Below are 13547 nucleotides of genomic sequence, written 5' to 3' on the forward strand. Positions count from 1 at the left end.
TTAACCAATGAGACAATAAACAGAAAAAGTGGAAAGTAAATACATAATGAACAGTGTTTAACTTAATCTCCAGGGTGTCTGCCAGCAGCATAAAGATGAAATAAAATATTACTTTACAATCAAATATAAAGACATTCAAATCAAGTTTTTGCACAAATAAAATTGGTGGGTTACAGACAGATTCTCACTGTACTGCAATTCTACATATTTTCTTTTTGTTGCCAAATTTCAAGACGTTTTATCCTAAAACATTCTTACTGCCAACAGTGTTTTAGTGGTTGCTGTGCAGTATGATGCAGTAAATTAACACCTACTACAGGTTAGTTTAGGCATCAGAAATCAACTGTACTAGGGAGTATTAGGCAGAACATGCTGCAAAAACCCAAATAATCCCGACCTGCAGGACCTCTGGGGCTGGGAGGTGAGACACTCCCTCGCTGCATGCTCTTTATTTAACATCTTCTCACGGGTTTTTGTCATTTGTTTCATGCATCATTGCTATTGTAAAAATGCCACATCTTTTGACACTTCAGGGTGTTTGGTTTCATTATTACCTTTTGGGCCTTGAATGTAATTATTTTCACACGGATTATACTTTACTTCACTAAATAAAAATGCCTCGCTTGAGTCTGGCCGGTGTGCACTTTCAGGGGAAATGCAATATATTTCCTGTAAAAGATCGGCTTTGGTGATGATGCATCTTTCAAGACAAAATGTCCCAGGCAGCCAGGGGGCGAAATACAATCTGTCATCATTAACCACAATGGAAAATGATCCACAAAAATGCCCTCTCAGCAGAACGCACAAACAAAGCCGGGCAGACCTTCCTTTTTTCACACCAACTGAATGTGATGCATGACCCTGAGTAAATTCCTCTGCTGTATTGAAGAAAGGGTTTTGCAGGTAGCAGAAATGACTATTTAAATACTATTTGAAGAGCAAATGCTAACATGTTTTAATAGTTTTTACACAACTAACATTGGTGGGTTTCAGCTAGATTCTTTCTGCAGGTCAGCTCAGTTTAACATGAGTTCAGTTTATCAACAACAGGCTTTTCCCAACACATCGGGTCAGGGAAGAGTAAAGATAAAGTATATTTGTTGGGATTGTGTCAATGAGTTTTCCAGGCTGTCAAACCGCTGATCTTGTTCCTTGAGAAACAAACTAAATCGAACAAAGAAAGCACAAAGCGGGAGATTCAATCTTCGACACAGTGGTCGTGGGTTCAACTCTGACCTATGTCATCCCCCCTTTCATGTCTTCAGCTGTCCTGTCAAAAATAAAGGCTGAAAAAATGCCCCAAAAAAGCTTTATAATAAAAAAAGAGACTGCAAATCTGCTAATACTTAAATGTGGAAAATGAAGAACTCACTTTTTAAAATTTATTTTGAAAATGATGATATTTTGACACTTGTAATGTCTTGTTGACACCCTGGGAAACACTTATAAAACCGGGCAACTCAGATTAAAGATGCAGAACTAAACCTTTGCTGGATCACTTTTACACTCAAATGTCCATGTAGTCTTTGTCCCATTTAAAACCTGCTGGACCTGGACAGTTTCTCTGCTCTCCAACGTGTCCCGTTGCCGTAACCAACCACGTTGCAACGGCTCTGTCCAATTTCCCCAAAAGTAAACAGTCCACAACTGATATTTGTGCACCCCCAAAAAATCATTTTAGTTGAATCCAAGTTGACTCAAATCACCTATTTTCTCCCATCAGGGGACTAAAACAGACACCAAACCTTCAGGGTCCCTGGCCAAAACCCAGACCGTCCTCTCTTACCTTGTCGCTGGAGGCTCCCATGGTGCCACAGTCCACTCAGACCAGACCAGACCAGACCAGACCAGATCCAGCACAGGACGCTTTCAGGATTCAGACGAGGATTAAGGAACAACCTGGTTTAGCTTTCCCTGAGCAGCTCTCCTCACAGCATTATCACCCCCGATGGTTCCCCCTGTCCTGTCTCTGTCTCCTCTCTGTCCCTCCAGGATCCCTCAGGTTCCCAGGCACTGACGGGATCCTCTCCTACTTTTTTTTCGTTGTTGTTGTTCTTCTTCTTCTTCTCGTCGTCTATCTCTGCGTCTCAACAGGGTGAGAAATACCTGAGCCAGAATACAGCATCAGCAGGGAAAACAGAGAGAAAAAGAGATGGATGGATGGATGGGTGGGTTTGAGCAGGAAAGTCATGCCTGCAAAGTCTTAATTTTTAACCTACATCTTTCCTTTCACATTTTAATATCTGAAATCTCCACCACAAATTAACTCTTTTGCTTACAACTTGCCACCAAATTTCACCGAAAACTAGTTTAATTGTTCGACATTTCCTACTGCCAACAAAACAAGGGCCTCCCAGTCAGCCAGGTTGTCGGAGAAGACGTTAAGATCCTTCTTAATGACGTCTTCAGAAACATAGGTGAGGTGGGGGGTATTTAATAACACCATATAGCCCATCGGAGGTGGCGTTCACAAAGGACGGCGTACAGGTCACAAGAGCCATTTTTCTCAAGTATGACAGAGTCCTTCACATGGTCTTTCAGCATTCACCCAGTACGGAACAAAGGCCGAAATAGAAAGCGTTGAGTTTTTTCCTTTGTCTCTTTTGTTTTTTTCGGCCAACATAATCGTGACTCGAAGCTGGTTCAAGCCTTTAGAGAAACGTGACTAAGTTTGAGTTTAATCTGAAGCATGTACAGTATATCTAAACAATCTGTGGAATACATTTTAACATTCAGTTCATTTACGGTACAGCGAGAATAAACCTTCAACATACAGTTAAATAATCATACGCGTTTCCCTTCACAAGTCTAGTGACAACTCATTACATAATGTATGATCTACATGGTATAATGTAGTTTTAAAATTGCTTCTTTTTTTTTTAAATGACATTTTAAGTAACATCTTTTTTTCCCGTCTGAAAACCAAATTTCAAATTAAAGGACTTCACAGGATTCTTCCCAATGAGTGCAGAAACCTTGCGTAAACACGTGAGGACACTCTGCAAAGGCATGCCTGAAACCGGAGTGACCTTTAACCCCCGTGACATCAGTGTGCCAGCTATGACACTCCCGTCCAACATTCCTTGTGGTCTGTAGTTGAAAACCGCCCACAGCCAATCAGGAAGAGGTGGGCGGGGCCTGTCCAGGATCAGCCATACACTGCAAAGATGAATCCATTAGCTGTAAACTATTAAATTAATCTCTATTTAGATAATCGATAAAATCAGTTTGAGTCATTTTTTATGAATAAAGTGTAAAAATTCTCTGATTCCAGCGTCATTAAATGTAAAAATTTTCTTGTTTCTTCTCTTTTCTGTGACAGTAAACTGAATATCTTTGAGTTGTGGACAAAACGAGACATTTGAGGACGTCGTATTGGGCATTTGGGAAACACCGATCCACATTTTTCACCATTTTCTGACATTTTAGAGACCAAACTAATCTATTAAATCAAGAAAATAATGAACAGATCAATCGCTGATGAAAACAATCGTTAGTTGCAGACATGGAATTACACGGAAAAACTGAGAAATTTAAAAAGCAGTGGTAGTAAAACATGATGTGAAAGTAATGTTTTTATAGTTTAAAATGGTGTTTGTGAAGCACAAAAAGCCCAAAATGTTAATGTTGCTGGTTCCCAAAAAGTTTATTCCCATTTATTTCTTTCGCAAAAATCACCTCGTTAATCTCATAATCTTAAAATGTTATGACACCTGAGATCTTCTGACGCGCAGGAGGCCCCATTGACCTTTGACCTGGTCTGATCTACTGCTGCTGCTGCTGTTCCACTCCATCACTTCTCCTTCTCCTCTTTCCTCTTCTTCTTCTTCTTCTTGTGGTGGTGGTGGTGGTGGTCATCAGGGGAACGGGAATCCCTGCAGAGATGCGACAACAGTGAGAATTTGGAAATTTGGTCACTTTCAGAAACAAAAGCCTGTTTTGTTTAATAAAAGTTTTGACCAATGACTGTTTCCATCTGATATATTTTCTTCTATAGCTGCGTAGTAAGAAGTAACACTTCATTCATACAGCACTTTTAAAAACACAGTTTTCACACACACGCAATACATATGAATAAATAAATTTAAATAAACATTATTAAAGTGCAGCATATAAGGGGATGCAGCCCTTTCCACAAAGGCTAATGTATTTGACGATTGTTCAAAGTCAAAGTCAAAGTCAAAGTCTGCTTTATTGTCAATTTCTTCACATGTCAAAACATACAAAGAGATCGAAATTACATTTTCCCTCTATCCCACGGTGGAGACAAGACCTTTTAACCAATTAGGTCCCCAGACAAACGTAACATTCAAGTAAACAATATAAAAAGTAAAATCAGAAGACATATACAATGAGGAAAATAAGAGCAGCAAAATGTTGTTATTGTTGGTATTATTATTCTTGTTGTTATTTCGTTGTCTTTATACTGTCTTTTTTTAATCTATTTTTGTATTCTATTTTCTAGCTAAAACTATTGCAGGAATTTTCAATTTCCTGGCGGGAGTCATCCCAAAAGGCTCGATAAAGAGAAGTCTAATGTAGTCTAAAGGTGGGTTTATATAAGGCGTTTTAAACAGTCCAGAGATCCAAATGCTTTTCACACACATGCGCAACACATATAAGACAAGATAAGATAAGATGATACTTTATTCATCCCACAGCGGGGAAATTCCTTAGTTACAGTAGCATTCTCAACAATAAGAGCAAAAAACAAACAAACAAGTAAACACAAGAAAGACAGGCAAAACAATAGACAATGTGCAGAAGGTAGACTGAAGTAAAGTGGCGTCTAATAAAGGTTTTGTATGAATAATTAAATAAAAATAAACATTATGTTTAAAGAACAGCATAAAGGGGGTGCAGCCCTTTCCACAAAGGCTAATGTATAAAGGTGGGTTTGTAAAAGGCGTTTAAAACAGTCCAGAGATTCAACAAACCTGACAGACTGAGGGAGAAGATTCCAGAGGGTTGGAGCTAAAATGGAAAAGACACAATCTCCTTTTGGTTTTGTAGTTGGAGTGAGGGATGGATTAAAATGGGCGACAATCTGAGAGGGCGTGCAGTGGAGTGAGGAACAAGGAGCTCAGAAGTGTATCGGGGGAGGGAAAGGTCATGTGATGCCTTGGAGGTAACCAATAGGATCTCAGAAGATATTCTGAATTTTTACAGGAAGCCAATAAACTGAACAGACGGATCAGGAAGGCTGCAAACAGGACACGTTAGAAGCTGTGGTGGAGAGGAGGTCTCTGAACAAACTGTTATCCATCATGGAGAACCCCGCCCGTGCAACCTGCACAACTGGTTTATTTACATTTTAGCATATTATTTAAGTAGTTGCACATTTTGTTTTCCCATCCTGTATATATATTCATATATTTAAATATTTGTTCTTTTATTTTATTCCTATTATTATTAGTTCATGTAGATTGTATGTATGTATATTTTTTCCTAGTATCTCATTTATATTCTGTGCTGTGTGACTGATGTACGTGTGCTGCTGTAACACTATAATTTCCCATTTTTCTTGGGATCAATAAATATCCATCTATCTCTCTCTCTATATATCTATCTCTCTCTCTATCTATATCTATCTCTCTCTATATCTATCTATCTATCTATCTATCTATCTATCTATCTCTCTCTCTATATCTATCTATCTATCTCTCTCTCTATATCTATCTATCTATCTCTCTCTCTATATCTATCTATCTATCTATATCTATCTATCTATCTATCTCTCTATCTATCTATCTAAAGGGATGCAAGGATTGGTGTAATAGGAGACTGGCGACTTGTTCGGTTTGACAGTCTGGCAGCTGCATTTTGTAAAAGTTGTTCTAAAAGAAGACAAACTTATGTTAAGCATCCAGTACTGAAGCGTAAAAAAACCCCAAAATAGACAATATTGGTTGGTTTGTCCTCTCTCACCTCTCCCTCTTCTTCCTCTTCTTCTTGCTCTCTCTGTCTTGGCTTCGCTCTCGGCTGCGATGGCGTCTGCCGTGCGAGAGGCGAGACTCCGACGACGCCGAGCGCCTCTCATCCAGCCGACGCCTGACAGACAGATAACATTGATTGTTGACGCAGCGCTAGAACAGATTTCCTTTAATCCAAAATATGTTTAATTTCCTTATTAAACAAACGGATTAGCAACTCATCGTCAGGGGGGGTCACAGTGTTTGTCGTACCTTTGGGAGGAGAGTTCAGATCTCGTTGACTCTTCTTCTTCTTCTTCTCTCCACTGCCTGCTGAGCTCCTGTGAGTGGACGTTGATCACCTCTCTGATCACCTACAGGGAGATCACAGTCACACTCAATCAGTACCTTCATTTAACAAGAGTTTTACTGAGAACTAGGGCTGCACAATAAATCACATTTTAATCAAAAGTTGATTGTTGAAGATGCAGTTTGTCTGTGGCAAAATGTGTCAAACCATCAGACAACCAACAGCTCCTTGCAAAAATCACACTACTTTAATATTTCTCAATGAAAATAATGATACAAAAATGATCATTCCCTCCAATATCGTGCATCATGTCGCAATCGCAATATCAGTCAAATTAATCACAATTACATAATTTGTCTCATATCGTGCAGTCCTCCTGAGGAGCCATTCTCGGAGCTTCAGGTTTTCACCGTTACACAAAAACACCAGCGTTTGCCGGACAGTTTATTTTCCTGCACAATAAGATTTCAGTGTAAGATAAAAGTTGGAAGGTTTCCTTTTTACCACTGGTGAAACATGGAAGGTAGTAAGGTTCATGGACAACAAGAAGAGTCATAAAAAAAAACATTTGCAGGCATTAAAAGAGGGGGTTACAATAAATAAAAAGGCCTTTAAATCATTTGGCAAGACTTTTAAAAGCCCACCAACGCTTCCTCAGGGTGTAGTGATTGAAGATTTCTGTGCATTTCTGTTCTATTGCATTGATTGGTCATAACAGCCAGAGTCCTGTGGTTTCACTACATTACTTGACGAATGATTTTGAACCTCTTTAAATTGCTTGAAAAAGGTAACGAGACACATAGTGGTAGAGCGCGCGGCCACATACAGAGGCTCAGTTCTCGACGCAGAGGCCGCAGGTTTGTTGCCGACCTACGGCCTTTCACAGTAAAAGGCCTAGATGCCAAAATAAAATAATACAAAAACAAGACAGGTAATGAGACGGGATGAGCGGGGGAAACTCCTGTTGTGTGCTGGACTGTCAGGATCTTGAGCGATGGTGTTGAGCATTTGCTTAATGGTTTTGTTGTTTGCTCGTCTCACCTTTCCTCAAAAACAAAGCCATTTGAACTCTGAATATATAAACTTAACTGCACAAGGAATGCCTAAAAATGTGTGACAACATATAGAAGGGATTGTGGGTAAAAAAAGAGACAGCCAAACATTGCTCTCTGCTCGCTGATACCTCAGTGTAGGACTTCTTGGTGATGTGCACGTTCTTGGCCCGGTAAGACTGACGCCGCCTCTTGTAGTCCCTCATCTCTGCCATCAGCTCCAGGTGAGTCTTTGGCTCGTTCTGTTGTTCGTCTACACACAAACACACACACTCATTTCACCTGAGGACAACACTGAGGGGAAAAACAAACTGCTCTTTGTGTAGTCACCAAACTAAAAGCAAAATGCGAAGCCAAACAGAAACTATTTTTAACAGTAATATTAGGGAACAAATAGCTAATGAGGAAGATTTTACGAGCCAGACAGGTGTGGTTTTTCATGTACAGGTAATCTGACCCAGTTTTGTTTTTATATCATTCTGTTGTTCATCTACACACAAACACACACACACACTCATTTTACCTGAGGACAATGCTGAGGGGAAAAACCAAAATAAAAAAATAAAAACTCACCAAAATAAAAGCAAAATGTGCAGCCAACAAAACTACTTTTAACAGTAATATTAAGGAACAAACAGCTAATAAGGAAGAGTTTATGAGCCAGACTGTTGTGGTTTTCCATATACAGGTAATCTGACCCAGTTTTGTTTTTATATCATTCCGATGTTCGGGAGGCTTTTGGAAGTCTTCACCTTGATGTGCGAGTCTTACCCTTCTGGAGTTTGGACACCAGGTCTACGTAGAGATCGTCGTTGTTGGAGGAGGCGGCTTCCTTCTGCTGGTTGAGGACGCCGACCACGTGATCGTACAGAGCGAGCCGGTCGGCCACGGTGAGGTCACACACCGCACGCTTGTGGTTCTCGGGCACGTCGACGGGCTGGCCGGAGTACTGACCTGATGGAGGACCAGAGAAGCTTTACACACATATCGCCCTAACACATTGGGCTTTAAAATAAAAACTATTATCCATCTGGATGTGGTCAACAAAACCAGCTGTGAGCCTTTATCAATTGTTCATCTCCTTTGTGATCAATGGCTTTTAACTGGAATAATTTTAGCAGTGGACTTCATAGAAAGAGGAAGTGACGTTAGTATTTTGCACATGAAGTCTTGTCTTGTGTATGAAGATTTTCCCCAACACGTAAAGGGAAAAGAGGTTGTTAAAATATGTATAGGGTTAGGAGTGAGTGAGTGTGAGTGTGTGTGTGTGTGTGTGTGTGTCCCAGCCCAGCCCTGTGGTTTGAAAGGATATGACATTTAAAGGATACTACACGTAATCAGGCAAGCCTGACCCAGAGCTGCAGAACTTTCTAGAGCCCAGCTCCTCTCTAATACTCACCACTGTCACTGCAAACAGAACACACAACACACGGATAAAGATACGTCAGCAGATACATGACATCAAATAAAAGCCCAAAACCCCAAAATCAAGAAAGTATAGGTTATTATACCATATATTATATCTTATTGAGATGATTATCTGATTAGTATTTGGGGGGGGAAATGAGGCCAATGTAGGTCCAGAGGGTGCAAACAGCTGCGTGATGAGTAAGTGAGGATGGTACAAGATATTGCTCTGGTGACATCTAGTGGTTGGTCACTGCATCTGGAGTTTATGGTAAACATTTGCACCTCTTGACAGTGAACCATTGCAAATTAAGCTCACACCTTGCCAGAAGACGCCCTCCATCCTCATCAGTGGTGCAGCAGATCTGGCCTGCAGGATCACCTGGTGCTGGGTGGATTTGTCTGAATGAAAGAAAATGACATAAAGCACATGAAAAATGTACAAAGTGTGTGTTTCTGGGCAGGGTTGGTTAAACCAGAAACATACCCTTTAACTTCTATTTATATTCCATATCATCCCATAATAAAGATGATAATAAAAAGGTGCACGGTTGAGGTTGGTGGTTGTATTTTTTTTTTTTAAATGAAGAAATCATAAAAAGATCTTATAAATGAACAAAAGTATTTTATACCGTTTTGCAGTTCTTTAAGTGTTTTCTTTCCTGTTCTTTAAACGTATCTTTAGAAAAATAAATCCCAAAAACAAGGACAAGAATAAAAAATTATATTTGTTTTTAGGTCTTTTTTATCTTCCTCTTTCAAAACAAAGATTATTTTCCAGAACATCTAGACTTAATCAGGTGATATTTGGAGCTATATAACTTTATATAATAACAGTGGTTGTATTTTCTATGTTGTTTTCAGGAACAAAAAGCCTCATAATAATGTCATGGCCTTCAAGACAATTTCTTCAAATCTTAAAATAAAAAAAAAGGAAAAAATGTATTTTTATTACACCATTGATCCAGATTATCTGAATTAAGATTTAAGATAACAATCATCACTAATGACTCACCCATCGTAAAGCTTCTGACACTGCTGTTCTCATAACACACAGAAGGGTCGAACATCTCCGCCTGCAACAGAGTGAAAAACCTTTAAATGCTCTCTTGTTGATTAAGAACATTATATGAACACAGACTACATGGTGTACTGGCACAGACTGAGGTTGTAAAACACACCCGTGAAGGGATATTCATATTATTGACTATAAATGTAAATATGCTGTATTTAAATAGCGCTTTTCTAGTCTTAACGACTACTCAAAGCGCTTTTATATAAGGAAGCACTCACCATTCACACACATTCATACACTGTGGCCGAGGCTACCGTACAAGGTGCCACCAGATAAATAATAATGCTCTTCAGATAAACATTCACACATTCACACTCCGATGACGCAGCACCGGGGGCAACTCGGGGGAGTTGGGGTTCAGTGTCTTGCCCAAGGACACTTTGACATTGGACTGCAGGACCAGGGATTGAACCACCAACCTTCCAATTGGCAGGAAACTGCTCTACCACTGAGCCACTACTTTCTACCACACACAATATAAGCTCATAACTAGGGTGGAAATCAGAGCTGCGTACCTCACGATACAGTAAGATGCACGAAACATGGCTCACAAGACAGATAATATCCCAATACTGAAATCCTGGGATAATCACAACATTGATAGACAATCCTGTGTTTCCTGTAGATATTGTAGTGGCGGCCAGGGTGTCAGAAATAGAGCAGATGCACAACGTAGTCGCAGTTTCCTTTTAAATGATCCTGCTGATATCCTGCACCCCGGTTGGCTGCCGCTCACATTGCAATTAAACAACAAGTTAAACTGCAAACTGACTTAACTTTAACAACTATTCAGAGGTTATTGGGCCCGTCCAGTTTAACACCACATACTGTTGTGTTGATGTGGGTTATTGTCAAATCGTTCACTTTCTTCCAAGTCTATTAAACTATTAAACAAACCAGTTCTTTTGGACAGACCTGTCCCCACTGCTGAAAAAAGAAACACTGCAATTATATAATTAATAATTGACTTTTAACGGGGCAGTTCTTGCAAATTGCCTTTCTTATCAATTCTGTTTGTCCTATGAGTGGTATAAAAGCTGAAGTGGGTTCAGACTTTGGACCTAAACATGGCTGAGACATCTGTTATTTTCCTCAAACTGCTCCCCACCATCTTGTTGACGTTCACGTGTTGAGCGCTACCTCGAGGAGACATGAAGCCCCGACGCTGGGAGCAGGGAGCATCTATTTAAAGCCCCCTTGTTTTAATAATTACAATATCAATATGTGGCGCCAGCGTATCGATTCTCGTATCCCAAGAATAAAAGACAACCACACGTTGCCATATTTATATTTTCTTCTACCCCTAACTTTCTGCTTAAGTTTCCATTAGACTAGAGCCGTGTGTTTGTTACCTCCTCCTCAGCGGAGTAGCCCATCTTGCGGCGGCTGCAGGAGGTTTTGTGTTTCTCCATGCTCCTCACCGGGACTCTGTGGTTGGGGTCGTAGGGACACTGCTCCATTGCTTCCTGTGAAAATATATTAAAAAAAGAGAATCAGTTTTTAGATTTATTTTTAGGCGACACACACCACCACACTCTGGCTTCTGTGTTTCAGTCTGCAAACACAAATGTAAGATTCACCTGATATTTTTCAGACTTGTAAAGTTGAAGTAGCTTTGTATTTGGTCTTATTCAATTCAATTTTATTTATAGTGTAAATTCATAACAAGCGTTGTCTCGAGACCCTTTACAGATAGAGCAGGTCTAGACCACACTCCAGAATTTACAAGGACCCAACAGTTCTAGTAGTTTCCTCCAGAGCAAGCAACAGGGCGACAGTGGAGAGGAAAAACTTCCTTTTAGGAAGAAACCTGGGACAGACCCAGACCCAGACCCAGACCCAGGCCCAGACCCAGACCCAGGCCCAGACCCAGGCCCAGACACAGACCCAGGCTCTGGGTAGGTGGTGTCTGACGGGCCAGTTGGGGTTAGAATGAAGAGTGGCAATAACAGTCACAAAAAATAGTAATTTGTAGTAGTTCTTTGTAGTAGTTCATGACGTAGCAGGGCACTGTGGGGCATTACAAGGCCCAGCAGGACGTAGCAGGACGTAGCGGGACGTAGCGGGACGTAGCGGGACGTAGCAGGACGTAGCAGGACGTAGCAGGACGTAGCAGGACGTAGCAGGACGTAGCAGGACGTAGCAGGACGTAGCAGGGCGTAGAAGGACATAACAGGACGAAGCAGGACGTAGCTGCTACCATGATTTTGGAAAAGGGAGGGTTTTTTTTCTAATTGTTTTAGTTTTTCCCTTTCTTTGTCATTGTAGTAGTTTATAATAATAACAACAATAATAATATAGTAATGTCTGGGTCAGGTCTGCTTCCTGTCCCCAGAGTCAGAACATGGAAAAGCAGTATTCAGTTTTTATGATCCTAATATCTGGAAAAAACTCCCAAAAAACTGCAGGTCCGATGCAACTCTCCGTTCTTTTAACCCTAGTCTGTTTTAACGTTACCTGTTCATGAAACATAAAGCATAGATGATCACCCAATTCTGCGTTACATCTTCTTAGCCCATTTATATGAAATTATACCTAATTTCTGAGTTAAAAAAAAAGCTGAAATTAGGAACTATTTTGACTTTGAGGTCTCTCTCGAAAAAGAGATTTCAATCTCAAGGGACTTCCTGGTTAAATAAAGGTTAAATAAAATAAAATAAAATAATTGTAAAGATCAGAAGATGTGGAGTGGATAATCATCAACGACTAAACTGTGTGTCAAGGTTTTGTCAGTATAACAATACTGTTTTGAAACCATTTAAATTCTTATGGAAGTATTCATGTTATATTTGGTCACTTTGTTTGAAAGAAACCCACATTTTTTTATATAGAAACTTTGAAAACGAGTAATATTTGACCCGAGGACAACAGGAGGGTTAAATCCAGGCTAAAGATTTTTCTTTAGGCTTCTCATGAAGTTTAAGAAGCTTTCTATTGGTCTTAAGATGGTGTTGTTTCATTAAGTTTTCCAATTCTTTGTCTTTGTAATAGTGTATTATGATAATAATAACAAATATTAATATAGTAATGTCTGGGTCAGGTCTGCTTCCTGTCCCCGTTGCCTAATGTGCCTTTTGTACTCAATTTTTCGACTGCTTTCTAACTTTTGTTCTTGTATTTTATATCTCTCTTATTCTATTTGAGATGTTTTTACATGTTTTAATTGCTTTAACCGGCTCTTTAACGTTTAATGTAGCTAGCTAGCTAACGTTAAACATTTGAAATTGCCTTGTTGCTAGCCCGACGTTACAAATAAAGCTGCTTCTCCTTTACTCGGTGTCGCGCTCGGCAACTTTCCTTTCATTAAATTCTAAATATAATAACGTACATAACATAACGTACATAACGTACGATACACGTTGTGTTGTTTTTTATCTGGAGGGACGTTAAAAATTTGCTACATGCTAACGCTAAACTACCGTTAAGCCAACGGTTACCTGGTTGGAGTTGTCGCGCGACCATCCCAGCGTTTCAAATATATCGTTTAACTGCTTTTTGCAGTTTTCCGTGAACTCCTCGAGCTCCTGCAGACGGTCCAGTCGATCCTGGAGCGTCTGCGTCTTTAATGAGTCCGACATTTTGACGTTTTAAGTCAAAATCAGATGATAATTTGTCCCAAATTCATCGGTTGTTGTGTTTTCGCTGTACTTGCGGCAGCCATATCCTGCGCGAGACTATGACGTTTCACGGGGTGTTGGCATTCGGGAGTACGGGAGCGATGCATGCTGGTAGTTGAAGTCCATTTTTTATTTTTTATTTTATACATAAATACATACATAAAATATGTAAAT

The 13547-nt window shown here is 39.9% G+C and overlaps 2 protein-coding genes across 3 annotated transcripts in view; both read right to left on the reverse strand.

Moving 5' to 3' along the window:
• LOC116691600 (collagen alpha-1(I) chain) overlaps window positions 1–2030 on the reverse strand; it is a 39079-nt gene extending 37049 nt beyond the window's left edge. The window contains exon 1 of the mRNA XM_032519357.1: window positions 1787–2030. Coding sequence (XP_032375248.1) covers window positions 1787–1807 — 21 coding nt within the window. The 5' untranslated portion in view covers window positions 1808–2030. The remainder of the gene's footprint in view (window positions 1–1786) is intronic.
• Window positions 1866–13457, reverse strand: snrnp48 (small nuclear ribonucleoprotein 48 (U11/U12)). Of its 2 annotated transcripts, XR_004332510.1 has the most exons (10): window positions 13194–13457; window positions 11109–11222; window positions 9697–9757; window positions 9003–9083; window positions 8046–8228; window positions 7406–7527; window positions 6186–6286; window positions 5929–6051; window positions 3714–3875; window positions 1866–2106 (listed from the first exon to the last, which is right to left on the reverse strand). XR_004332510.1 is itself a non-coding variant. In XM_032519363.1 (9 exons), the coding sequence occupies exons 1-9, from the start codon at window positions 13332–13334 to the stop codon at window positions 3794–3796; spliced, it is 1008 nt and encodes a 335-aa protein (XP_032375254.1). In that variant the 5' UTR covers window positions 13335–13457; the 3' UTR covers window positions 3691–3793. The 2 variants fall into 2 exon arrangements, 1 of the variants encoding a protein (XP_032375254.1); XM_032519363.1 differs by lacking the exon at window positions 1866–2106 and having other exon boundaries at window positions 3691–3875.
• Window positions 13458–13547: the final 90 nt, after the last annotated feature.

The sequence above is a fragment of the Etheostoma spectabile genome, chromosome 6, assembly GCF_008692095.1.
Source record: "Etheostoma spectabile isolate EspeVRDwgs_2016 chromosome 6, UIUC_Espe_1.0, whole genome shotgun sequence".
In the NCBI taxonomy this organism is placed as follows: domain Eukaryota; kingdom Metazoa; phylum Chordata; class Actinopteri; order Perciformes; family Percidae; genus Etheostoma; species Etheostoma spectabile.

Coding starts and splice junctions, on each gene's coding strand:
- snrnp48 (XM_032519363.1), bottom strand. CDS start 13,334: ATGTCGGACTCATTAAAGACGCAGACGCTCCAGGATCGACTGGACCGT. Junction 8,229..9,002: donor GGAGGGCGTCTTCTGGCAAG/GTGTGAGCTTAA, acceptor GTCCTCCATCAG/GTCAGTACTCCGGCCAGCCC. Junction 7,528..8,045: donor GGTGTCCAAACTCCAGAAGG/GTAAGACTCGCA, acceptor GTTTGTGTGTAG/ACGAACAACAGAACGAGCCA.